The sequence below is a fragment of the Megalops cyprinoides genome, chromosome 23 (assembly GCF_013368585.1).
Source record: "Megalops cyprinoides isolate fMegCyp1 chromosome 23, fMegCyp1.pri, whole genome shotgun sequence".
NCBI classification, from domain to species: domain Eukaryota; kingdom Metazoa; phylum Chordata; class Actinopteri; order Elopiformes; family Megalopidae; genus Megalops; species Megalops cyprinoides.
Genome location: NC_050605.1, coordinates 11,529,824 through 11,557,592, shown reverse-complemented (window position 1 = coordinate 11,557,592; position 27,769 = coordinate 11,529,824). Strand labels below are relative to the sequence as shown.

Genomic DNA, 27,769 nt, shown 5'->3' with positions numbered 1-27,769 from the left:
TTAACCCTGGTTCTGGCGGGCTGCAGTTTCGGCAGGCTCTCCTTCCAGCCAGGCACTCAACCACCTGGCCCTGCTAATCGTTTTCTTTCTTGAACCAGTCAAGCTTTTCCTGCCAGTTCTGTCAGCATTAGCAGTTTGAAGAGAACTGGAAAGCCGGCAAGACTTTGGCTGTCCAGGACTAGAACTGAATGGACCTGCTCTGTTTGTTTCCCCTCCCCTGGTGTAGAGGCAGTTGGATCATGTGATTCTGTGGCTGTATGCTCTCAGCTTCTGAGGTATACAGTGTGGATGAGAAAGATAGAAATATAAACATGTCTGGGACAAAAACAAAACCTGCCGAAGTGTGGGCGCTCATTTTGACAGAGCTGATTTAAAATTCACGATCAAAATGTGTGACGAAATGGAAACGTAACTGCCAGTAAGAGTCCTCATCCAAGTTGTTTCTGATGGATGACGGGACCCTGAATGCTGTTTCATCCGTTGTTGGCTGTCCCTCTCAGTCGAACATTTGTTGAAAAAAGACAGTCATTCCATCAAGTGGACTGGTGACACTGTGTATGAATTGCAGTGTCTAGTTCATGGATCCAGGCTTAATAACAGAAGTGTCTGTGTGTAAAATGGCTGCTGTTTGGGCCCTGTTGGTATGCATACTTTAACCATACTTCACATTTGCCTTCAATGTGCCGAGATGCTGCTAACTAGGATAGCGCAGCGGCGTGGCTGTTTGTGGCAGGCCCAGCACGTACCTTATGCAATCTGCAGAATAAATACCAGTCCCGAGTCTCCTGGCCGTATGACCGCTGTCTCTGCTTTATTCCCCGTCTGCATATTCAACAGGCTTGAAACGGATCCTCGCAGCTGAAATCGTGCCATTTGAACAGGCTCCATAGCGCTGACTTCACTGCAGTTTTCACCCCTACCCCCACATCACCACCACGCTTCTTAAAGTGTGATTTTGAGTTTTTGATAACGAAACATTTCTATCGCAGGTCATTTTTTCAGCTGTACTGCAAGAGTAGCCAAGATTTTAGATTTTCAGAGTTGAAGAGTGGGAGAAGGGTTCCAGATTTAAAGATTGTGAAACCTGTTGATGGAGGTCTTAACACAACAAATACTGTTTGACGGATTGCACTGCAGACTTTCTGGGGCTGTGTTGAAATATTTCTGTCAATTTGTCTCAAACATCTATTTAGAACCAACTGTCATGCAGCTGTGATAGAACTTCTGCTCCCACTGCTTAAACTAAGCTGAAGCACTTTCCAATGGAACAATACAGCCCTTAAGCTGAGGATACACACATCCGATGGTTGGTTGAGTTGCTTCAGTGTTATAGCTGGCCTGGTCATGCTCTCGCCAATACCTGACATCAGCTGTACATTTTGAATCCGGAACGTTGGCCATCGACACCAGGTGACAACAGACTACATTTGGGACACATCGTGGTGACTACAGACTTTTTCGGGCACCGATTGGATGTGCGTATCCCCAGCTTTAGAGACCTGTGTTTCAGCTATAGCCTGCTGTGGAATTACTACATACTGCTCCACTTTAACTCCTTAAGGCTCGTGGGCCTCTGCAACGTTTTGTCATCCTCCGAAGCCCGGCTACTGATCCAGCCATACCAGTCACAGTTTACTCATGCCGTCATGTCCTGTGTGGGCCGGAGGCTATCTGAGAGACCCCGGCTGCTTTTTAAATAAAGCCTTTTCCTATTTATTTACATTCCTCACAGAAGGGCCGTCGGGGGGCGAACTTTTGTCCCCTTTTGGGCCGTGTTGCTACAGTAACCACCGGGACGTAATGGTTTGAGTTTTCGGTTCTGCTATGAGAACGGATTTCGCCCGTCTCCGTGCATTAGCCCCGGGCTTCAGATGAATTCGGCGGTGTTATTTTAGGATTAGAACGTTGCATGTGATGGACGCGGCATTGTTTACGCACCAGTCTTGTCCATATTTATCCCTGCTGGTCCGGGAGGCTTTTATTAAGTTAATCTATAGATAGCCCGGGGTAATCAGACCCATGTGGATGTGTTTAAAGTGAATAGACTTTGTGAAGTGTGCGGCACCCAAGCACAGCTTGTTTCCCAGAAGCAAACTACACCTGACTCAGTGCGCTCTCCACAGGGAGACGCACTCTATTTTCAAGCAGGACACTCAACTCTTAAATTGCATATTCTCTCTCGCAGCAAAAGTCACTAGTGGTTGTAAAAAGAGCAAATTCTGTTTTGAATCAATTTCTATTTTTCACACTCTTTTTTTTTTTTACTATGTTTTTCATCGTATGGATATTTTTGTATTTCAGTCGGATAACCAAACAATTGTTTGACTTCCACAGAGACTCACTCTATGTAATAAAACAAGTACAACTGAGGCAATCATCTTTATTCTTCTATTTTGTACTACTAACAGTTGTAACAGTTGTGAATGCAGCTATAATGAAATAATCTTCCTGAGCTGGGCATACACTTTGCCGGTGTTTTTAGGAGGCGGAGCACCATACCGCACAGGTGCCTCCTCTCCCTGTTTGGAAAATGAAAATCGAGCTGATTTTTGCAGGTGCAGTTTCATTTTGGAGGGGTGATGGGACGTGCTAACCCTTTGATGTCTGTGAGTTTATGTGAACGGGTTGTTTGGCCTCTCCATTGCATGCATTTTTCACTAGAACATGGAACAGTGGTTAAACCATTCATGGCACAAGCACGTGCACCTTGAAGATGTCATAAGTCTTGATTAGTTATGACCACAGTGGTAATCTAAAACGTACGGACCAAATATAAACATATTAATATATTTTGCCGTTCTTAATAATGGGGGACAGGAATATGTCATTGGGAAATGCTGCCCTCCCTCCCCACAGTCCAGAAGAAAACAGGGTAAATGTCTAGCTCTGTAGTTTTAATCACAAATAGCAATTATTTAAAAAAAATCTTATGTTTTACATGCACAGAACATTCCTGTGCATCTTAAACAGATGGAGGTCTCTGAGAAAGTAGTCTGTTAGTATTTGACATGTTTGTGATTGGCTCATTGATATAGGCTATGGTGCTTTAATTTTAGTGCAGAGAGTAGCATCGAGTGTCCTGTGAATTGTCTACAGCCCGATGTTTACTGAAGGGCTATTCTTTTCATAGAGGGAATTCTTTACAGCAGAGGGCCGTTACTGTAGTGCAGTATGCTCAGAGCTGGTGTCCTCTGCACATAGGCCAGAGTCCTCATATATATATATATATATGTACACTCAGTCTTTATACACTGTCACAGGCCCAATGGATTTGCATCTTTTATGTTCCTGAATTTTTTTTTTTGGTGTCATAAATAGGGAAGGGCTCTGCTGCCCACTCTGAACATTTCCCAGAATCCTCTGCTTTCCATGGGGCCTGTAGTGCTGCCTTTATGAGACAGTGGAGCAGAGGCTGTGGGTCTAAAGCACAGTCCAGCAGCCCACGGTACGCCGCCCCCCCCCCCCCCCCCCTCCTGGCCCCCAGCCAGCCTTGCTTCTTCAGCGCTGGGCACCATGCTAATTAAAGTCACACTTGCTATATATAAATTCCTTGTCGGCCGTTGGGACATGCCACACTAAGCCAGAGTAGAAGCTTCCACAGTGAATCCCATGCAGCGGACTGCGGCATGCCTTACCAGCGGCTTCTTGGAGGGATGCGAGGAGTTGGGGCCCGATGCCAGTCCCAGTGGAAGTGAAGGGAGCAGACGAGTCGCGCTGTAGTGAAGGAAGATCAGAAAGCAAAGTCAGCAGCTGCCGGTTTCAGGCATTGAGGTTCCCCTTTAACACAACTGACATTTAGGCAGCGCTGGTAATCCATTTGGTTGGGGAACTGAAATTGTAACCAGATGTGGGCAGGTTTGAACGGTACCCCTCTTGTGCCCTTTAGCAAGTTACTTCACTCTAACTGTCTGTAAATGTTCAGCTAAATGACTGGATTGTATGTCGAAATGTAAGCTATGCAAGTTGTTCAGAATAAGGGCCTCTTCTCTCCCACATTGTTGCAGATGTAGCTTTGCAAATCTGGTGCCTTTGGAACTGTTGCTTATTGCCGGTGCTGTCACCGCTGCTGCTCACCTGTGGCTGACGCTGAGTCACGAGCAATTATCCCTGAGATTATGATTATGCCACTTTGGCTTCTGCAGAGTTGGAGCTGACATGTTCTTTGAAAGTAATGAGCCAGTTTACTCTGTGATCAGTGCCCGCGTCTGAGTAGTTGTCCTATTTGTTTCTTAACTGATGCCTTAAGGCTCGTTATGCTAACTGTGCAAGTATTCAGTATTGTTGGTTTATACTACAGTGTACAGTGTAATGCAGCTTGTACTTCACTTTGTCTGTAGAGTCTTCATTGTAACCCATATCAAATATGGCCTGTCCCTGTGGACACATTCAAATCATGTGGGTTGGATATTATTTTAACAGTATCTTGAGCCATATATCACATGACCTGTTTGTGCACCTCTCAGATGCAATTGTCTGTGTGCGTTTTTGCGCACGTATGTGTGTTACGTGTATTCACCGTGTTTGCGGTCGTGTGCATACGTGCACGCATGTTACGCGTGTTTCTGTGTGTGTCTGGCGCTGCAGCGGTGACTCAGCTGCTGCCTGTTTGACGGCAGCAACCCCCCCCCCGTACCGGTCCGACAGGTTTGAATGGAGGCAGGTCGGCCTGCTGCCTGTTGAGTCAGTACATGTCTGCGCTCTTCCCCGGACGCCTGTCGGGGGCCCCTGGCCGCGGGAGGCTGAACTCAGACGCAGCTGGGTAATAACTCCCGTCGTTAACGGCCGTGGTTGTCAGCCCCATAGCGTCTCCAGCCGTCCTTTCCACTCTCTCGTGTTTTTAACTCGACGCTCGGAACCCGGCTCTTTAGGAAAGGACGCCTCTGTAGTAGTGGAGCGTCGCAAAACGTTCCTAGATGCTCCTATATTGGGCAAGGAATGCAGCTCTCCTCCCCTCTCTTTAAACAGTGACAGCTTTATTTTTACATCGGCGTGTGTGAAGCCTGCGAGAGAGATGCCAGCGTTCGGCAGGGATAGCTATGCACTGCCAGGGGACTGCGGTCCCGCTCCCTGCTGCGCTTACAAGTCCCTTAAACTGGAACGACACCTCTGACCCTCTTATTCTACCTTATACCTCTTATTATATCATTATAGCCATTAAAAGATTACCATGGGAGGATAGTCACAGCTCAAGACGGTGCCTTTTGAAGTGTGTTACGCAGAGGTGAGCAAAGCTGTAGTGATGTGCATTTGCCTTGGAGGGCATAGCTTGTCGTTTCTCAGTTGGAAGAATGGAAGATAATGCAATAACCCACATCCTCGCTCTTGAATTATTCAGAAGACTACAGGTGAAAGGAGCGAAAAGAGCATTGGGTTAGGATGAAACATTTTTGAACTTGCCAAAGTAGAAGACATGTGGGTGCTGATCCACAGATCAATTCAGTACTTCAAAAATAGATCAATGAGATGCACAGAATTACCATATCTATGCTGAGGGTTAATCTTTATGTTCTTTTAATTTAGTTTTAGTCTTCAAACTGTCTTTGAACACTGTCTCTTCTTCCAAGATGTTTTGAAGACTACTAGGAAAAATGAAAGAAGTACATAAACGCTTATTGTAGAAAGCCTAAGTTGCTGAATTTGGTCCAACTGCATAACCTTGATGCAACTCTATCAACGTGGTGCGACCATATAGCGCCGTTGCTCAGCACTGGTCCTTAAAGTCAGCAGAGCAGTAGCTTCCACAGCTCTCTGTAAGCCACTGGCAGCTAAGTTGGTTTAGTCAGGATGGTTAGGTAAAGCGTGTGGTGAAAGGCCCTGGCTGGAGCAGGCACCGCGACCCTGCAGGACCAGGCGTGGGTCGCCCCCTCTCGTCCTGCCGCTCTGAGTCGGTGCGTGCCGTCCGCAGCGGGGGCAGGTGCGCTGGGGGACGCAGCTGTTTGGGTGCGTGCTCGGTCTGTGCTGCGGGCCCCGGAGGGTTGTCAGATCTGGAGAAGGTAGAGGCTCTGCACCTGGCTGTTTGTGCGGCTCCCCTCCCCCCCCCGCCACCCCCCCGCTCCCCGGTGGACGGCGCAGCTCTCTGCCTCAGATAAGGCCGGCCGAGCCACACGCAGAGACGGCTCTCGCCTCTGGCCATATACGGCGCAATCTGCCGCCCAAATTTGGGCAAGGACTCCGACCAGATGGTCATGCGCGCCGAAACGCGGGGGCCGGCCGGAGTGTGTTTCCCTGTCCGACGCTGCCATAGCAACAGGCGGGGGGGGAAAAGAAGAGTTCACGGGGGTTGCGAGGGCCCGAGGCGTGTTTCGGGACGGGACCTCGGGGTCCCCGTCTTTCCGTAATTGAAAATCAAGGAAAGGTGACAAATTATTCTCAGCAACACGACCCCCCACCCCCCCCCCGACCGCTGCTATCGAGGAGCATCCGATCCTTTTCGCGGATTGTTTTTCACTTTGTCGGCAGTGGAGTCGTAATGTTATCTGAACGGGTTTACATTGAGTTGACACCTTTCCCCCCGGGCTAGGGCTCTCACCCCGCCGTGGGGCAGAGTCGGAGGTGCTTCTTCTTCACTGTGGGAATCGTGTGGCTCCCCGTGGACCTCAGGGCTGTGGAATGTGACCTCGGTCACAGATTCTTGCTGCACAGTCGTGACGTATTCCTCTCTAACTGTAGCCGTTCCAGCGCTGTTCATATCTGCTCCTCCCTGACGTTTGGAAGGTCCGGGTCTATTTGGTGCCTCACTCCAGCGAGGAGCACCCTCCCCCTCCCAGCCCACACATATCGTAGCAGGAGTAGTCAGAAGTCCACATCTACACTCTTATTTGGCTTTATTTACAGTGCTCTTGTTTGAAGCAGGGTTTTGATATGCACATGAGAGGGAGTAAAGGCTGTGAAATAGTAGGAGTAGCCCCCTAAAAAAACGCCCTGTTTTCACCAAGTTGCCACAGAAAATGGGTGTTTTTCCAATGTAAATTGGAAACAGATTTAATCTTTTATTTTATTTTACTGTATTTTTTGCTAATCACAATGCAGAATGATGCAGAATAGTCAGTATTTATATTATGTTGTAAGTGGTTGTGGTGCTACAGTGCAGTAAAAGTTCACTTCCCTGGTATAATGAATTGAGTTGGTTCATGAAGGTGACACCTAAACTTTTTTTTAAATGACCCGTGGAAAGGATCCAATAATTCTAAATGCTCTGATATTTGAAATGCCCTGGAATATGTTCTGGTATTTGGAGACAATATCCTATCCATCTGACGACATGCCACACTACATTCCATTTTTGTCATGAAAGTAAATTTTGTTTACTAAATGATCGATTCTATTTGTTCTTTTTCTCAGAATTTTCCCTTTTTTTCATTTTTTCCGCTGTTTGTTTTTAACCTCTGACTCCATTTTTGAACATCATAATGTATGAAAATGTGTTGGTGAAACAATTGTTGAAAACCTCCATGGAGTCCTGGCAATAAATGCAAAATTTAACAAGCTCTATAAAACACCTCTCCATTTTCCGTTGGCTTTTTGCGTAATATTGAACATTAGGTAATGAGCTTCCCATTTTGAAATTCCTCTGCGAAATGCCAGATTCCTCTCAATAACAGAAATTCCATTTTGCAAAGGTCACTTCTGCAATACCAGCGCATACGTAGCCTCAGAAAAGCAAGATTCCTACTTAAGCAGTCTGTCAGAGGAGTGACCTCTTCCAAGAACTGGCGTTCCCAGAACATCCCCGCGCTGGCTTTGACTGAGGGGGTCAGATGGTTTTGTTATAAGAAAGCGGGCTCACAATGATGTCGACGTAATCAGCCCTGATTTCCTTCATTCATCTAACTCCCCTCTCTGCTTTCTAGGCCTGCATAGACGATAACATAGACATGGTGACGTTCCTGGTGGAGCATGGAGCCAGCATCAACCAGCCGGATAACGAAGGCTGGATCCCGCTTCACGCGGCGGCCTCCTGCGGATACATGGACATAGCAGAGTAAGTGTCCCCCACCCCTCTGTCGTTTTCTCAGTACGCTCCTCTGAAGCCGTCCACCTGGCCCCTCCTTTTAATGCCTTGCGTCCCTGTGCCAGGGCTGCTCAGTTTTCATCAATAATGGCCACAATCCAGTAGGATTTCCAGCTTTCTGTTAAACAACTCCTAGATCTCGGGGGGGGGGAGCTAAATTGGTTCAGTGGCAGCAATGATCACATGAATCGGGTGCTTGAGTGGCTGGCTTAAGCGAAAGCCCGCAGACACCGCGGCCCCCGGGGTCAGGTTTCAGGCGCTTCCCTTTCTCAATGGGCGAACGGCGTGTTGTGCTCCAGAGCGGAGATTCCAGATACCTGTTGAATTGTTGCTCTAAAGTTACGTCTGGCATAACGACGCGGTGCGCTCAGGCAAGCAGGTGGGGTCACAGAGCTAATGCCTGTAACAGGGTCCCTGTCTGCTCATAGAGCCGGGGAAATATCCTAGACAAAGGGCTGCGGAAGAATGGAGAGTATGCCAGATATAAACCTAACAGCAGCGTTGCATTAGGTATTTACACTGGGATGCTTGTGTTGGGATTAGCTGTCGCATATTTCAAGCTTCAGTTTTGAATGCGAGGACAGGAATTCAGTCGTAATGCCTTTCCCTTGTCTGATTTTGAATTCTGTTTCCGTAGAAATAACACATTCCCAACCTCTAGCAGGCTTGTGTGGTTCCCCACGCCACCCCGCAGGGATGCGAACAGCGCCCCGTGTGGCCGCTTGCAGGTTGGCTGGCACTTGCAGAGTCAGTGCTGACCACCCTTGCCACTGAGGCCCATCGCTAGCTAAACATGGCAGGGGTCCAGATGGACACCTGCCCAGCCCCGTGGCTGGGCTCCAGGGCCGTGCCTGCCTCTGTTACACAGACAGAACAGAGCGTGCCACGAGGTCCCATCTGGAGCTCCGTTAATGACCTCTGTCTTTGCAGAGCGTGTAGGACTTTGAGTCGGTTCGGCAGGGTTTTCACTGCTAGCTGATCGACCACCCCTCTCAGCTCCGTGATCGCATGTTCTCCCTTTTCCACTCAATTTCAAGAGGCTTCCACCTGCATTAAAGTGTTAATTAGCAGGGTCACACTGTTCGTATGGCGTTTACTGTTGAGCGATGTGTGATGTTGGCTTCAGAGCTTGTAGCTAAGTCATTTTCATCCTCACAGGTAGCGCTGGAGGACAGCTTTTGCTGAGTGGCTCTGGTTGGGGATAAACACAGTTTAGGCTATCTACAGTGGAAGTGCAGGAATGGTTTATTGGTATCCAACTCGCGGGATTAGTTCCTCTACCCAAGACTCGCAGTCCTTTTCCTCTCCTTACAGCCAGCCATAATCACTAGCCGTCAGTTGTGTTAAACAGTGACTTGACCAGTGACTAATGAATTTCAAGATTCTCCTGGTGAAACTCAGAACTGGGCCTGTAACCCCGTTGACCCCTGGGAAAACAGGGTGAGCAAACACTGGCTGTAGAACTGGAACAGTTCACATTCTTACCCACTGAGCCGGTGGCGACAGTATAGCACAGCAGGTAAGGAGAAGGGCTTGTAAACGAAAGGTTGCCAGTTTGATTCCCCGCTGGGGCACTTCCGTTGTAAGGTTGCAAACATTGCAGACGTGCCCTGAAATGCCACTGCACGCTTTACAATTGAAGGTCACAGTGGCACTATGTACATGCGGTAAGAACAGAATCTCTGGATATGCAGCGGACTCCAATCAGAGCAGGGCCCAGTTTTCACTTCTTTGTGAAGTTCCTTGTGATTGGCTGATTGCCTGTGGTGTTATGGTTGATCTTTTTTTCAAGGAGCCAGGCCTACAACAGTGTTTTTGTAGCTAAGATTAGGGTTTTGATATCCAGTTGCGTCGGCTGGTATTCTTTGCCTAACCTTTTGAGGTAGGAGTGCCATTTATAGAAATGGGAGCACATCAGAGATTTTGTCGGTTGACATTTGAATCGGGAAGGAACACCGAGCAGGATAAGTCACACTCATTGTTCCAGTTATTGGAGTCTGCTGTGACCTGATTCTCTTCAGTGTCATATTTCACTAGACTTTGCATCTAGACATTCCGAAGCCACTTAAAATATCACACAGTGCACCCTGAGTTCAGGCAGCTTTTTATTGATACATTAATGATACATGTTGTTGTCTCTCACTGTTATTAGTGTTGTCATTGGTTGAGAGTTGGCCAACAAAAGTGTTATAGTTCTGCATTCTACAGTTCTGTGTGACCAGAATTTCTGCAAGAGCTGTGGGTTCCGCAAACTTCACTTCATAGATTAAGCATTTTGAGTATCATCTGAAATCAGGATGCTCCGATGGTAGTAATGATGGTTAGGGGATTGCTTTCAGCACTTGCTCACTGTTTTATAACCCCATCCCCTCTGTGACAACAGGCCTGCTACGCTTTTAGTCAGAAAAGTGCGTACAGTGCGGAAAATAGAAGCCATGCCAGCCCATTGGGTCATACCTTGTGATATCCGAAGTGTGAAGTAGCTTGATGTGCAGAACTCCAGTTTGTCAGCAGACCGTTACCCACAATCCATCTCTTTCAATGCCAAGTGACAGGCAGTGAGGCAGAAGGCGCCGTTTGGAGAAGTCTTTATTGTGACTCGGCTGGGGACCAAACGCGGAGTCCTCCGATGTCAGAACCCTACCCGCAAAGCCACTTAACCGGTAAACGAAAAAGCACGGCGGCATTAAAGAGTAGCGTTTGCAGCATGTAGAGAACCGAACTCCACAGAATAAGTAAACTGTTGAGCTTTGCGTTTTGGTAATGAATCACCATTCTGAGGCGAGTGGCTGGGATGTAGTGGATTTGAAGTGGTGTGTCATTTTAATGAAAAGAGTCTGCATTTCCTCAGGCCCGAAACCACCGGCAGCCAGGATACGCAGATGTCTCGCGGTCGGAAACAGTCAGATGCGGAGGAGAGCGGGAGAGAGGGAGAGGAGGAGGAGGAGGAGGAGGAGGAGAAGGAGAAGGGAGGGAGGGAGGGAGAGGTTGCGTTAGCGGGAACGAGGAGTTGAGTTGAGGTCATTTGGTTGAAATGCCTAAGTACCAGTTACACATTGAATGGCTGTCATGTGTGAGCAGCTGTTGGGTGTGTACAAGGAAACAGGTACATTACTGTGTAAGGAATGGTAGCCACAGTGCAACAGTGCAGTTCATCTAAGCTGCTGTATTACAAAATACTCTTGCTCATTAGATTAAATCATGGAAGAACAGACCTTTCATTCTCTGGTGAGCACACAATCCACAATCCAGTGCACAAATCTCAAAACACAATTTTGTCTAACAAGCATGGTATTTCACACACATGTTCTGTATTTTAGTTTTCGTACAATAATGCTGTGTTTCCAAAGGCCCAGCCAGGTTTTTCTGCAGGCTACAATGTACATTATTAGTGTCCTCAAAAGGATCATTATGGAGAGGGATCAGAGGCAAGTCAGAGTCAGAGGCATGGTGTGCTTGAAGTTTTTTTTTCATGTTTCATGTTAGCCTTTAATTACACAATTGGGTTGATCATTACGCAAACTGAATGCGTTCTGATCTGATAGTAATATTATAATAATAAATAATATTATATTATTTATTGTAATTGTTACATTACATAACATAATTAATAAATATATTTAAATGAATAGAACAAACACTAGAACATGTTCAGCACTCCAGTAGCAATGAGACACATCTGAGTGTGCAGTTCTGGGCACCGCACTATAAAAAAGATATCGAAGCTCTAGAAAAGGTTCAAAGAAGGGCAACTAAATTAGTTCCTGGCATGAAATATAAAAGCTATGAGGAAAGACTCAAGTTACTTAACCTATTTAGACTAAGCGAGAGGAGGATTAGGGGCGATTTAATTGAGGTATTTAAATTTATAAAAGGAATCAATAAGGTTAACTATAATAGATTCTTTAGGGTGAGTTCAGTCTGTAAAACAAGAGGACATAAATGGAAACTAGTTAAGAGTGCTGACAGGTAGCATGTGCTTTACAGTGTGTCTGTCTGTGGGCTGTTTTCCAGTTCTGTTGAAAGCTGTGTCTGCACAGCAAATGACTGAATGGAAAGTGTGTGGAAAGTAGTTTTCATCTCCACCGTTCTTTAGGCTGTGTTGAGATTAATATGCCGTGGTACTGTTAGGGTCAGCTTTTTAATTCCGTTATAAATGACAAAATAGAAAGTGTTTCTGGTGCACGAGCTCTTAACAGTGCCCTTTTTACCATTGTTACAAATGGTTTGGAAACATTTATTTACTCCCACTGTATTTCTAATGTCACTGAATTCTTGAAGATTTTTAGTAACAAAAATAGAGCTGTACAAAAATAGAGCTGTACTCACATTCAGGAACCATATCCAAGCGCAGCGCAATTACTTGGCCAACATTTGTTTTTTGCCCCTCAACCATTTAGATTTCTGCACAGCTTTTCAGCAATTCAGACTGAGCTCCTCTCTGGTGTCCACTAGCTGTGCTTCATCTGGGTCTCAGACCTGCAACCTCTGGGCATGTGTTCAGCCCCCCTAACGAAAGCCTACTTCTGTCGTCTTCCTTCAGGTACCTTATCAGCCAGGGGGCGAATGTTGGCGTGGTGAACAGCGAAGGGGAAACGCCGTTGGACATTGCCGAGGAAGAGGCCATGGAAGAGCTTCTGCAGAACGAGATCAACCGGCAAGGTACCCGCCCCGCGCCGGGCTATCGCTGTCACACGGCTTTGATCTGTGGCTTCTGCCTCCGTTGGAGCCCATTGATTTCCTCACGGTCATGTTAGGTGACACATTCTGGCTGAGCTCCAGAGTGCTGGCTGAGCTTAGTTCAGTATCAGCAATATGGCAAACAAATCTGTTCGCTTTTTGTTGCTTGTGCCCCCGTTATTACATTACAAATCAACCTCATAAACCAGCCTGACCAGAAATGTCGAGCATGTCTCACCTTCAATTATTTACAGTTGGGAATGAATAAAGAATAAGCAAGATGGCTGGGTCACACTGGTAAAGTTATGTAATGAGGAAGTTTGATGCGCTAACATGGACTGTTTGTTGTTCCCTAGTCAGTGGTTCCCTAACCTGTTGGGTACCCACTGATGGTGGGGATGGTTTGGGTGGACTGTTGAATTTGTGTGTGGGGAAAAACAAATGATACCCCTTCCATCGACCTTCACACTCAAGCGTAACACTTCCTTGGCTTGCATGAAGTTAATCTGCCATTTTTATTACGATTCCACATTTGACTGTGCATTAGGCTACATTTTCGTGTGGCATGCTGACTTCAGTGGATCCTGAGCATTCTGATCTTGAACTGACATGGTGTGCTTTTTTTTCTGTCAGAGCATTACTGAGATGATGAGACATGCCCACACATCCTCCCAGTGCTTATGGGAAGCCATGCTCAGACATATTCCCTGACCTAGCTCACAGCTCCTGGCTCAGGGTGCCCCCTCGTCCCATGCACTTTTGGGCTTTGCTAGCAGCTGATTGAACTATAATGGTGACAGGAGCTTGTGTCTGGCAGGACCTCTCCTCTCAGTTCTCTTTGCCAAAGGCCAGAAGTTGAAATTATGCATCCCAACCCATATCGTTCCCAGCCCAGCAGCTATCTGGAAAGAAAGCGTCTGTCAATCACCCAGCAGGGGCCAACAGCTTAATTTGCGCTTGGGACATCCAGTCAAATGCTTTCCCTAGGTTTTCAAGCACTTAACTCATTTGGACAATGACTTCAGCCAGAGAACAAGCTACACTGAGATATATTAAAGTAATGATTTCAGCATATTGATAATTCCTCAAAGAACAGCCCCTAGGTATCCCATAATGCCTTCCAATTTAAGACTCAAGCTGGACTGTAAGACTCCTGTTTGAAAGGGGACTCTGCACATCTTCACCATCCGCCAGACACTGAGTGGCTCTCAGCAGCCGTTGCCGCCACCGTTCACACCCTCGTCTGTTTAGACTTGCGCTCGGCGCGGGGCGCATTCCAACGACAGCACATCACTGCGTCGCTGCGGTAACACGAACGCGGTCTCGGTATGCGCCGACATGGAAGGAGCAGGAGCAGAGGGACTCGGAGAAGAGGAGGCGCTGCTCCGGTCAGTTAACACTCTTTAAAGCGTGTTACGTAACGGCCGGCGGCTCAGCCGGGCCCGCGCAGCCCAGCGCCCTGGTAATGGCAGCTGTCAGGTTTTATTTGCGGGGGGGACCTGACAGATGCACCGGGGCCCTGAAATGTCGGCATGCCTGCGCAGTCCATGCTGACAGACACTGTTGCGGTGTCCTAACCAGCCGCCTCAGGCATTCACAATATAAGTGTTAGAAGTATCGGCCTTATAACGCATTAGGAGCATTCGACAGGCAGCGTGACGTTGGCATGTACATCACATGATGTCATATGTGATGTTGCCAACAAAAAGTAAGTGAAGGTGTTTTGGCGTATTTATAAAAGTGTCAAAATGTGTGTTATTGTGTGAATGGATACTGCTTTGTTTTGGGTAGTGATGGTTTTAAGGTCACAGGTGATGTTGTGTAATGGTTTATTAGAAGTTTATTATACAGGTTAAAGGTTAGAGAACGACCCCAGTCCCCTGGCAGCCAGGTCTGCTCCCTGTAGCCCAGCACTCACTGGTCATACCAGCACTTCCTTGCAGCTCTTCCTCTTCCCAGATGAGGAAGTAAGATTTAGAGTCTGGGTCCGGACAGACACAAGGACAATGATGGCTAGGAAAGATGGAGCAGGACCCATCATTTCCAGCAGTACGGCTCTGGTGGAGCAGTCTGATATTGACAGCGCGGGGACTCTGTCATGTGGTAATGAGACACCTCTCCAGGAGTGGCTTTGGATGCCGTTTGCCCCCATTAATCACACTTAGACTTAGTCAGGGTCATTTGAGCTTTTGCTTGTGTTGGCAAGAGGTTCGTGAAAACCATGAAAAGCTAAATCGGCCCTGTTCCACGTCAGCCTCCCACAAACTTTCTTAACTGGTGGTATTGATATTGTGCTAGCCTCTACGTGTTTACTTGTTAGTCCCTGTGTGTTTACTCATCAGTTCTTGATGACAGAACCTTTATTTTTGCCACATGAGACCATACATGGCATTGGGAAACAACTTGTCCAATCAGTGTGTTCTGTTTCACTGGCCCTTGTGTATTTGTTTTCAGAACAACCCCAGTTACTGCTCCGCCTCAAGGTGTAATGGGCTCTTAATGTAGACTCGTGAAATTCCTCCCAGTACCCACCAGGCTGCAGTTTTGTGGTCTCGTGGAGGTCTTGGGCAATTTCTCCTCTTGCTTTTTATAGAACGAACTTAGTCTCCAGGAGACTGTGTTCTACCATATTTCCTTTGTTCCTTCCAATAATCAGTTTGTTTTATTTTATTTAGCATAGTAAGCCGTCCACCTCTAGTTCTAATCATTTTGAGAAGTCCGTGTGCTCACTGCACTGAATTAAATGTGACAGTGAGGGAAGTGGACTGTCCCTCTGTTGAATGCGTCACTGAGACGTTAATGTCAGGATTACGCAACATTCAGTCTACAAAATGTGAACTCGCAACCAACGTGTTTGCAGTCCTCCTCAGCCCAGTTTGTGGTGGTTTTGTAGACAGCTCCTTTCAGCTGTCTCAGAATATCAGCATATGTAGGCGGCGCGTGCCTTGTTCTTCCTGAGTTTTCCCACTGTCTATAAGAACGATTGAGTGGCAACGATCAGAGAAAAGTTTACTGGTCAGCGAGCCTGTATTGCGTGCTTATTTATGTTCGCGTTTGTGAGGTCGATTGTTCGTTTGCAAGCGGTGGCGCTCCGTCTCGGCAGCTCCGGTGAAAAAGCTGTCTCAGCTCCCCCTGCCTCCTGTCATGTTCAGCCCCGGCGCTGCTGTGGGCAGTCAGACCAGCGCAGTGGAAATAAAGCTCTGACAGAACACAGTGTGTTTGAGCGCCGTGGCGTCACATGGGCTTTTAATAAAGGCTTTGTGACAGCGTGCCGCTGCCAAAAGCCCATCCGCGCTGCCCTTTAACCTCCCGTCTCTCAAATCAACCGACCGAGCTCCTGGTCCCTGTCCCTTTCTTCATAAGCGTCTCTCTAATTGCACACTCCAGTCACTCCCTGTGTCCAGACTCTGAGTGGCTCTCTCATCGTAGTGCTGGGGGAGATTGTACGGGTTTTTGCCTCCAAGAGCAACTACTGATGAAGTGGAAAAAGCAAATTAAAGCCTTGTGGTTGTGTCACTGTTTGCGATTGATATGCTGTCAGCTGAGTTTATTGTACTGGCTACACTTGTTGTGACAGTTTGTTTATTAAGTTTGGGACATTTGGATAGCACATGTAATGGGTTTGTGTGTTGATCTGTTTTCCCATTACTGGTGTTTACGTGAACGCGTTTGCTGGGTGGGACACTTTTCCCAGAGAATGGGCTGAAGAATTAGCAGCAGTTTGCATTGATTTTATCTTTTAACACTGATATCTGACTGGAGCTCTCTACTTATCAAGTTCCCTGGTTGATCTCCAGTTCATCTCCAAAGAAAGCATCACCCAAAACATTTTCTTTCTTTAACCTGAATTTTTCATGGCTTCACGCACGCTAAACTACAGCTGTGTGTAGTTGTCCCTTGTTTTAAAGCAAAACCGATAACCTAACCTGAAATGGTTAATTTATATTGCAGGCTCTTTCGCTCAATGTTTATGTAGTTCAGAACAGCCAGTTCAGTGCTCAGTATGAAGAGGCTCAACAGCTGTGGTAACTTAGTTTATTACTCACATATTAGTCAAGTGGTAACAAGTAAATACACGTCTAAGGAACCAGTTTCCTGAGCCTCATATGTATAGGCCTGCGTTGCGTCATTGCTGTGTAGAGTTTTATTTCCGTCCATCCACAAACGCAGTGGAGATGGATGCACTAAGGAGGTAGAGATACTGTATGTCCAAAAGGAGGTCAGCAGTTTGGGGTGTCTACATCACCCTCTGGTGTGCAGAGAGCACATTGCATTTTGTGACAGATTTGTCCTCTGCCGGTTTCCTGTGGGATTGCTGTTTAATGGCGAGTGAAGGTGAGATTCGGGGGAATATATGTGAACGACTCGACTGCAGTGCTTTCTAATTTAAGACATATATTTAGGTGGTTGAGTATTGTTGCAAATGCGGAGTGGGTTTCTCTCACTCCATTATAGAGGCCGGATCAAATAACATTTATTTGCCTACGTATGGTTCCTTTCATGTTTGGCTCTCAGTTGTCAATATAATGGAAAATTCGTGTTCCATACCTGGAATGCACTGAATTGCTGAGTTGTTTTTTTGGCTTTTGCTGGAAGTTGTATAGAATTTGCCTGTAGCAATGTCAAGTCCAAGGTCAAATTTTTACCATTTAAGAATGCTGTTCATGCATCATGCTTTGTAATAGCTTTCAGCTGGAATTATGGCAGGTGTACTTAAACTTTGCATTTCAGATGACACACACTTCACATAGCTAAGTATGCGTGGTCTGCTGCGGTGTGGTATGGAAGCTTTGCACTATCTCAGCGTTTCGTAATTATTTTTGTCCTTTGGATTTTGGATGTAATGAAAGGTTTCGTTGATCTTGACTTGATCGCTTGCCTCCTTCTCCGCCTCTGGTTGATCCGGTTTGCCGGCAGCAGCGCTACAGTGAGAGCTTAAAGGGAAGAGGCGGTGTGTGTGTGTGTGTGTGTGTGTGTGTTAACCACGCTCTGCTCTCACCTAGGAGTGGACATCGAGGCAGCCAGGAAGGAGGAGGAGCGGATTATGCTTCGGGACGCGCGGCAGTGGCTGAACAGCGGCCAGATCAACGACGTGCGGCACACCAAGTCTGGCGGCACGGCGCTGCACGTCGCCGCCGCCAAGGGCTACTCGGAGGTTTTAAAGTAAGCCCGTCTCCGCTCACACGTTACCGCCCCATCTCCCTTATCAATACTGATCACAAAAGCAAAACCTGTGCATACAGACAAACAGGCAGAGCTGCTCTGTCTGGAGTGGAGCATTGGCTGGGTGGCTACGGCTCTATCAGCTTCCTGTCTGTTACTGCTGGGGCTGCCGCTCTGGTCCAGCAGGGGAGACTGGCCACTGAGTGAAGAGGATCGCAGCACCCTGTCCATCTGCTCCTGGGAGCCCAGCCAGTGCCACATTTCTTTCCATGTCTGTAGCTGAATGACTGAAGGCAGTAATGTTGGATATATAAAGCCACTGCATTCCCAAAGGAGGACCGTGCCTGTTGCCTGTGTCACTGTTAAAATTTTTAAGCAATATTCAGATTTTTTTTGTGTATGTTTTGTAGAAGGCTGCTTGCCTGCCTATGTCTTAAGGGCTGTGTTTGTGTGCATGAGTTCGTACTTGCGTGTGTGCTTTAGAGTAAGAACAGTATCACATAGCTTAGGGCCCAGGGCAGCAACAGAACAGCAAGCCTTACTGGCGCACACTGTCAGCGTATTGTAGATTTCAACAGTCCAAATCCAAGAGAACCAGATTTTCTAAATCACCTGATGCTATTTCTGTTTTTTTTCGGTGCGTGTGTGTGTGTATGTGTGTTTGTACGCGTTTGCGTGTGTTTCAGGCTTTTAATCCAGGCAGGGTATGATGTAAATATTAAAGATTACGACGGCTGGACTCCCCTCCACGCTGCCGCGCACTGGGGCAAAGAGGAGGCCTGTCGAATCCTGGTAGATCACCTGTGCGACATGGACGCCATCAACAAAGTGGTAGGTCTTTTTTCCCTTTCACTTTCCGTACTTAGTGCTGTTGGCTCTGGACTTTCCTTCATATACTATATGCTTAAAGTTAGGGATTGATACTGTTAGTGCTCGGTTGTCTGATGTGTCATTGGTCTTATTTGTCTTTTTTCAGGGCCAAACAGCCTTTGATGTAGCAGATGAAGATGTCCTGGGTTACTTAGAAGAATTACAAAAGAAGCAGAATCTGGTAATCCTCTCTCTGGTGTCTGCAGTGTTCTTTGATGGAATAAAGCTGAAGTACAGTTGAAAATGACATTTCTTAAACATGTATTCCCTTCATAGCACCCACACTTCATTGATGCGTATGACTTTATTTTGTTGGCTTGAAGTTTCACCGTAAGAAGTCATCCCTTCTGTAGAGTGGCTCCTGTAAGTTATTTGACATATGCGCATCTTTATATTTCAGCTAATGAGTGAGAAGCGGGATGTGAAGAAGTCTCCTTTGATCGAAACAACCACTACCACTGTGGACAACAATCAAACACTGAAACCCCTCAAGAGGCAAGTAGGGCAAAGCTTGAAAAGCAGGGTACCTGGGTACTGACGTGCTGCTGGAACGGCCTCCATGAAAAATGCCTTGCCGCATCATTGTAATGTATGAGTGTATGACATTTGTCATTTTCATGTTTGTACGTCGTGAGAGTTTACCCAGGGGTCGTGATTCTCTGTTGCACAAATGAGCTCATGGCCTCTTGTGCAGCCGCCAGTTTGAAACCCTGGACGAACGTGGTCCGTCCTCCTGGCACTGTGATGCAGACGGCAGCTTAACGGGCTGCCTGTGTGTTCCAGCAAAGAGACGCTTCTGCTGGAGCCAGAGAAGACTGCGCCCCGCATCGAGTCCCTGGAGCCGGAAAAGGCAGATGAGGAAGAGGAGGAGGGCAAGAAGGACGAGTCCAGCTGCTCCAGTGAAGAGGAGGAGGAGGAGGAGGAAGACTCGGAGTCTGAGACTGAAGCAGGTGGGAATATGTCTCCCTCTTGCTCTGGGCTGCTGGACAACAGCTATGTTAAACAAATTCAATGTGTATTTCAAAGGTGGTGCAATCCCGTTGCAGGCTCTGGCACATGGAAGAGGTGGCGGATTGATCACCAGTGAAGGGGTTCCTCAGATTTAGTCATTGTCAGAGGGAAAGCCGTTAAGAGATAAATAAGTGATAGTGAAAAGGGAAGGCAGAAAACCAATGCGAAGTGAACTGGAGAACTTCATTCACGTTGTGTCAGAGCACTGGAGTGCAAGCAAGCTGCCCTGCACCAGGCATGTCACAAAATACAAAGAAAAAACAACCAGGATAAAAGAGAAGCAGCCTGCTAAAGGCTGTATCATCTCCTGTCATCCCAGACTAAATTTAGCCGTTCCAAATCAAAAACCAAGAAACGAGCACCGTGTCCCCAATAAGCTATTCACAAAAGAGATACACAGCACAGCACTTGTGCTATGATGAATACGTGTACTGGAGAGAGTCCAATCTTGACATATGTACTGTCTCAGCTAACTAACCACGTCAGTGTGCTACACTGCAGTGTCACAGTCTCTCAGACATAAAACTGTGTTCTTCCCGTGGGAGACTCTGCCTGAGTCCTTTAATGCATTTACAGTGCTGGTGATCACTGGCTGAAACTGAGATTTAGATCAAGAAAATAGACAGAAAGTAATAGTCTAAGTGTCAACAGTGTAATTGATAGTTATCTTCATAATAACATGAAATATATTTACAGTTTATACAGTACACAACTAAATCACTTGTTCACTGTATATTAGTAACACTAACAGTATGTCTGACTGGATCATGAAATTTATTTGAAATATAAATATATTTGAATATAGAACCTGGGGAAGGGTCTCAGTTTGATCTATCTTGCACATATCAGGTCAGTGGCAGCACATATTTATGAACGCCTTTAACCTTGTACCACTAAACATTCTCTCACTTCTCACAGAACCACCCTCAGTGCCTTAAGTGTGATTCCAGAAATAATATGTAGGGAGTAACCTGTTGGGTTATTGTAGTCTGTCTTCTTAAGTTGACTGTCCCTCCCTCCAGACAAGAGCAAGTCCTCTGCACCTGCAAACAACAGCAACAGCACAGCGACACCGCCTGTCAGCGTGACGGTGTCCTCACCAACCACGCCGACCAACCAGGCGACCCCCACCTCCCCAGTGAAAAAGGTATGCTTGCTCTTCCCATCCCCTCCTCCCTCCATCATGGTAGGTTAAAAATGTCTTGTCATTGATTGGTTCAGATGCTCTGTGATTGGCGCTCAGGGGATGGCTACACATCTCAGAATCAGAATAGCCCAACCATTGGTAGTGTTAGGATTCTGTTCTGCAGGTGGGACGAAGTCCTTTTGGAATATGACTGAACTGCGTTGAGGTGTTACCATGACAACCAGTGTCAGCCATCTGCAGTACGTTTACATGTGAGACGGTATACCCAACAGCTCTCATATACCCGAATGGTTTGTCAAATCAGCTGTGGCAAGTCAGTGTAATCCATTTTCTTCGTGTGATGAAAGACCGCATTGCGAAAACCAATTTCATGCTTGGACAGTATTTAAGGTTTTATATTCAATGTTAAATGTGATGTATTGAATGTCACAGGGATGTTAACAGACTGCTGTAGTCAGTGCAGAGCAAGCTAAGCACTGTCATGGAGGTCTAGACTGAATGTAGTGTGGATAGTATGGATACAGGATATATAAAACTGGGTATAAAGTATATAAAGCTGGTCTCTACAACCAATATGAAGGCTGTGTAGAGCCACGATTCCCAGGAGTACAGTCATAGTCGGTACAGTAGGCGGGATGTTGGGAGGTGGACGTCACAGGGATTAGAGCTCAGTTCCGAGAACCACAGCACTCTTTGCTCGGCCTACACCGCTTCCTGTGCAGCTGCTGCCCTCTGCAGGAAAAACCTGGCACTGCAGCCAGGAGAATCACTACTGCACTCTCTGCAATCACGCTTAATATTCAAGGATTATACCACTTTAATACCACTCTAGCATATTGGTTGGTGTACTCAGAAGATTGTAGAAGGAACAAAACACAGTATGCTTTGCTCAAAAGAGTCATTGCAAAAAGTGCTTTGCTTACAGTGGTGAAAATCATTGCTACAAACACATATACACATCCATCTAAAAGGGGCACCTATTAAGGCTCACTTATGAAGTGGTCTGCTTATAAAAAGCAGCTGGTTTTGTGTGACCCTTCTCTATCTCGGCCTGTTAGAAAACGCAGTTTTCCTTCTTCCCCCTCGCAGGCCTTTGAATTCCCATCTGCTCACGCACAGAAAAGGAAAGGGAAATGTGATTCCAAATTTAGCCCTTTTCTCCTGATTGTTTCCTGAGTGCTGTAAGCCACGGCCTCATCTACAGTAAGGCCCGGGTGTGTCCTGCAGAAATGTCAATCAGCAGTTCAGACAGAGATCAAATCGTAGCGATTCTTTTCCGTGGTGGAACAGACGGTTAATTTCCATCGCTGTCCAGCCCAGCACGCACATCACACGGCCTGAATGTTCCAGTGACCATGTGCAAAGACAGTTCAGAAAGCTAGCAGTTAATCTCCTGTCTATTCCAGTTTGGAGCTGGCTGTGATGTCAGTGCTATTTTGACGGCGTTCCTGGGGACGAAGATTGTCGCACGCGCTCGGTTGAAGCTGCCCACATCGCTTTTTTTTTGTCTCGCTCTTTTTGCCTGCTCTTTTTCTCTTTCTTTCACTCTCTCTTTCCTCCATGAACTGTGTTTTCTCTGCTGCTCTTTGTTGTCGCTCCCCATCCCTCTCTCATCACTGGTCTTGTCTCGATTGGTTTAGTCTGATTTAATTACTCCTCTCATGGCTGTGATGGAGCCAAGCGATCCTGCACTATGGCGTCAGGGCTTGCGCAAAACTGGCATTTCTCTTGTGCCCAAAAAACCGATGGTGAGACATTGGTGTGCCCCTGAGTTCTGCCCCCCTCCCCCTCCCCCTCTGTCACCCCGCCCCACCTGCGGCTGCTTCCTTGATCACCTTGATCTCACTCACGACCACACTAACCTCAACGTCTTTCCGCTCACTGGTTTTCTGCATGCCTCCGTTAACACGTTGACCAGGTGTCATTGGTCATTCATCGGCATGCAGCCCGTGTGCTTTTCCAGTTGGCGTCTTTTGCATTTTCTGTGGGAATCACGTGAACGTTACAAGGTGGTTTGTGTTCAGTGTCACACTTGCAGTAGTAATTGACTAGCACCTTTTGCATTAGGTGAGGAGGAGTTTGTAATACATTAAAGTTAGGAAAAACCAGCATATTACAGGCTAGAAATTATATTAAACATGAACTGTCCTGGTTTAAATGTGGCAGTAGCTTCTCTGAGCAATTCCAGGCCTGCAAGTTCCTCTCACAGGCTGGACCGAGGCCCTTCAAAGTCTTGAGTCCTGGAAGGCCGGAAAAGATTCAATATGAACAGCCTCAGGATACTCATTCTAGCACTCTGGAACCTTCGCATCACTTTGGTCATCAGCCAGACTGAAGTCAATTAAGATTTAAAAAGACAATAGACAGCAGTAGCTAAATCTGGAGCTGAAAGTATGTTCAGGTCAAGTCTGTTTATATGCGACCATTAACACTATTGCCCCGCATGCCTCCTCAGCTGGCCTCTCCCACTGGAAAGGTCTCCCCCAAAGAGGAGGAGCGGAAGGACGAGTCTCCGGCCTCCTGGCGCCAGGGCCTGCGGAAGACCGGCAGCTACGGGGCGCTGGCGGAGATCACGGCCGCCAAGGAGGCGCAGAAGGAGAAGGACACCTCCGGCGTCATGCGCTCCGCCTCCAGCCCCCGCCTGTCCTCCACTCTGGACAACAAGGACAAGGACAAGGTCAGCACGCGTCCCTGGGTCACTTTGTGTCTCCTGCACATTTGATCACCAGTTTAGGCTTTTGTGGTTCTACAGCAGTGTGCAGACACAGCACAGCCTGACCAGCGGTGGTCTACAAATAGACATAGAAGTGGATCCATTAGATAAAAATTATATTGTGAGTCCTCCAGATGTAATCTCTAAACCATTGCAAAATCATTTTTCAATGGGCTCCAGCATCGTATTGTTTGATCCTGAGAAGCAAATCCATTATTAGATTAAATGCAAACTGTGACGCAACAGCCTCAAATTTGTCACTTATGGCTTTTTTTATTCAGTGCAGTCCACGTGACTTACCGAAAAGTGTTCAAAATCTTTAGTGCTGTTGACTTGGAACCAAATTCAAATTTAATTGGCGCTCATGTGTAGCTGAGTCGATCTGTGCTTTCCGCAGGAAAAAGACAAAGGCACGCGGCTGGCCTATGTCGCCCCTACGATCCCCTCCAGGAGATTGGCGAGTACATCGGACATGGATGAGAAGGAGAACAGGTGAAAATTAGCACCGTGTTGGGAGATGGGGAGAGGCGACTCACAGAGAACAGTGTCCACTGCTCCTCACACAGCGTGTGAGCTCTGTGATCTGGGTATATAGCGCTCCCACACACCGATCCAGGATTGGCTAGTCTTACCCCAGTCTAGGCCCCAGCCAGTTTCAAACAGCTCCAGGATCAGTGGTTGGGAGCGCCATCTATCTCCGCCTGAGCTCTGCAGTGCTGTGCATGTCGTGTGGGCTTCTGCTGCTGCTCACCTGCATTTGCGGAGTCTTTCAAACCAGAGTAAATATTATGTGAGATGGATTTAGACTTGTGACTTGGAGACTGTAAAGGACAGTGACCAAAGGCTGCCTACCAAACACATTTGTGATTCAGCTTTTATGTAATTTGAAATGGAAATACAGCCCTGAACATGCAGTAAGTTAATTGTACCTCAAGTCTCTCACAAAGGCAAAGCTGAAATCTGTCAGTGTTTCAGAGGTCTAAGACAGAAGATGTAGGTTTAGTTGCTGTTTTGTAAACTGTAGATATAGACCAGATCATTCGCACAAACTAAAACTTTTTGCACTTAATTTGAAGCAATGAATTCAAATTGTGACAAAGTGCTAACATTTTTCGATATCGATGTCAGCAACCGCCCACTTTATTGTGTTAAACTGTAACTGAAAGAAAAAGTTATGATAGCTTTAATTATCAGGTAGGATCGAGGACGAAGCCAGGTTAGTCAGACAGATCGCGGAATGGAGGCAGTAGTCTGTGGTGATCCTTTATCTGTGCTGCAGTTCAAAAACAGAAGTCCAGTATAGATGCTTGTGTGGAGCCCGGGTGCTATTGTAGATTCTGGTTCCCAGGGACTCTGCTGCTAGTCTGGTGCGTAGTGGCTCCTACACCAGGAGGCGCTGGGAGGAGGACATGAAGAACACTGAAGGAAGCACTTCCCTGAACAAAGCGCCCAGCTACCAGCGAAGGTTTGGCTCTCATAGACTAGCGTTGTCTACCTGTGCTTCTGAATCGCCATTCACTCAGAGTGGCGCGGTTTATTTCCCCATCGTCATCCATTCATTTTAATGCAGCATAGTGGCTTTTAGGCTGTAGAGTTTCGTAACCATATATAACATAAAACTAACCGTTCATTTAGGTAGCATAAGCAAAGCAGCTCGTTTAGCCTCTTGTTAAGCTGCGTGCCTTGTTACCGTAGACGATGTCATGAGTATGCATGATAAATGCTTCCATTAATGTTGGTTCATACCGTGTATGAATCATCAAGACTCACCCTACCAATGAGCAAAATGCTTTTCTTTCAAAGTGTCTTTTGTCATGACCTGTCTCTTTCGCATGACTTCTCTTGGTCCTGCCTGAATTCTTTTAGGCTGTGTACTTTTCATTAACTATATATAGACATCAGTGCTTTTGTACGCAGAGGGTTACCGGTTTGCTTACCTGATGGCGCACTGTCGTCATACCCTCTGGTATTCTGCTGCATTAATACACCATTTGTAAAACGTAAGCCCTTTGTGTCACCGTGGACAAGGGCGTCTGCCGAGCAGATAACATAATAATATTAATGGTGAGGTACAAAGAGCTTCTGGACTATGTAGAGGGCTCCCAGTCTGGTCAGCTCCTCACTATTGATATTCCCAAAGCAGCCGACTCAAAATAAAGGCAGGACCAGTGAGGCCACGGTAGTTTTGTGCTTAGTTCTGTGTGTGTGTGTGTGTGTGTGTGTGTGTTAACATGCTTCTCTCGCCCGGCGCGCATGCCAGCACGTCCCACTCGCTAGCGATAGGGCGGAGCAGCAGTGCTAGAGACGTGCCGGCAAAGTCTTCGTCCGCCACCAGCTTGGACCCTAATACCTGTAGCACTAAACCCTGGCAATCGCCCTCATCCCAGTACCAGTCTTACAGCATCTATAGAAGGTACTGGCCCAGCTGCATCTGCTAGCTGTTCATCTTTGCTACGTGCTCAGCTCTTTTCTCTGTGTTTGTGGAATTGCTCTTGCATTGAAAAGAGGTTTCGTTCTGATGAATATTCATGGTTGTAGTGCAGGCATTTTCTGCCATCTGTGTTTCTCCTCTTATCTCAGTTCCACTGTTCACTTGATGTAAATGCTGTCTTTGGTTTTGGTTGAGACTTAATTTCATGGAAATCTGTTTGCAGATCTTTTTGCATGCATTATATGCATTAAACTTGACTGGGAATAACACAAGAGAAAACGTATCATTCCCAAGAAATTTCTCCCCTCCCTCTTTCTTTCTCTTCCTCGTCTCTTTTTCTTTCTCCCTCCATCCACACCCCCCCCACTAACCAGCGTCTCCTGCCATTCTTTTCTACCTTAATTTTTCTTTCTCTACCTCACTCTCCTCCTCCATCCCTCCCCTCTCTCTGTCCATGCCTACCATTATCACTTTCTCCCCCTCTACCTCTACCCCCCCCAATCTTTCTGTATCTCTGACTCTCCACTTGTGTGTCCTTAGTGGCTCGTTCGGCAGGAGGTTTGATGACACACTTGGCTCCGGTGTCACCTCCTCCACCGCCTCCTCCTCCACCTCCACCTCCTCCACCACCTCTGTTACCTCGCCCACCGGCCACCGGGGTTTGCTGTCCACCTCTGGCTCCTCCTCCACCCGTACTGGCTCCTCCAGCCTTACCAGCAGGTACACACACACAGTGATTATGGCCCAGAATTCATAACCGGCAGGTACACATACACAGTGATTATGGCCCAGAATTCATAACCGGCAGGTACACATACACAGTGATTATGGCCCAGAATTCATAACCGGCAGGTACACATACACAGTGATTATGGCCCAGAATTCATAACCGGCAGGTACACATGCACAGTGACCATAGCCTAGGATTTATAACCAGCATGTACACATGCACTGATTATGGCCCTGAATTTATAAGCAGCATGTATACATGCACAGTGATAATGACCAAAGATTCACGACTCTTCGAAGATGATTATTCATGGATTCAGTCCTTGCAGTGTTGATTCTGAACACCCAACTGGGCAAATGGGATTTATGAAATGTTTGCAAGTATTTACAAATAATAAACCACAGATGAAAGTATTGTTCTTTGTGCATTCATTAAGGTTCAGATATAAACGTGTCCAGCCAATTGTCTACTTTGACTAGACAATTGGCTGTATACGTTTGGGTTGGGAGGGGAGCGACAGCCAGGAACTGAGTGGGAGACCCCTGCTTCCCCCGCACAGGTTCTGGACAGAGGACAGTGCGGAGAAGGAGAAGGAGTCTGCGACAGTCATTCCTACAATTGTAAATACAGCCTCTACCACCACCACCACGTCCACCACCGGCACCGTGCTGCCCATCGAAAGCCGGGAAAGACGCAGGTCAGAGAGGCACACGCAAACACGCGTTCACACCACCAGCGGGAGTGTGCCAAATAACAGCAGCACTGTGGTGTTTTTTTTATACTCAGATGTTGTCCACCCTTATTTAGTGAATGGTATGTCAGAAGTTGTCAGTAACCTTACTCATCTTGAACTTAGACAATATGTATTAAAAGTGAGCATTTGCTCCTCTGTGCTCGGTCGAACAATAACAATTCTTTGTGATTAGAGAAGTCACTGAAATAAGCCACATGTTGAGGGATTATTTCAGGCCTTGGCTGTTCAGGATTTCCTTATAAGGAGTATTGTTAAACTG

The 27,769-nt window shown here is 46.9% G+C and overlaps 1 protein-coding gene across 3 annotated transcripts in view; it reads left to right on the top strand.

Moving 5' to 3' along the window:
- The window catches only part of LOC118770114 (protein phosphatase 1 regulatory subunit 12A-like), a 63,973-nt gene that overhangs the window by 18,706 nt on the left and 17,498 nt on the right, over positions 1-27,769 (top strand). The window contains exons 2-15 of one of the 3 annotated variants that reach the window (XM_036517555.1): positions 7,851-7,981; positions 12,555-12,673; positions 17,695-17,854; positions 18,541-18,685; positions 18,831-18,905; positions 19,125-19,219; positions 19,508-19,674; positions 20,758-20,882; positions 23,338-23,559; positions 23,993-24,087; positions 24,944-25,060; positions 25,856-26,008; positions 26,567-26,746; positions 27,316-27,453. In XM_036517555.1, the coding sequence (XP_036373448.1) occupies positions 7,851-7,981; positions 12,555-12,673; positions 17,695-17,854; positions 18,541-18,685; positions 18,831-18,905; positions 19,125-19,219; positions 19,508-19,674; positions 20,758-20,882; positions 23,338-23,559; positions 23,993-24,087; positions 24,944-25,060; positions 25,856-26,008; positions 26,567-26,746; positions 27,316-27,453 (1,922 nt within the window). The remainder of the gene's footprint in view (positions 1-7,850; positions 7,982-12,554; positions 12,674-17,694; positions 17,855-18,540; positions 18,686-18,830; positions 18,906-19,124; positions 19,220-19,507; positions 19,675-20,757; positions 20,883-23,337; positions 23,560-23,992; positions 24,088-24,943; positions 25,061-25,855; positions 26,009-26,566; positions 26,747-27,315; positions 27,454-27,769) is intronic. The other 2 variants (XM_036517556.1, XM_036517557.1) reach the window with 2 other exon arrangements.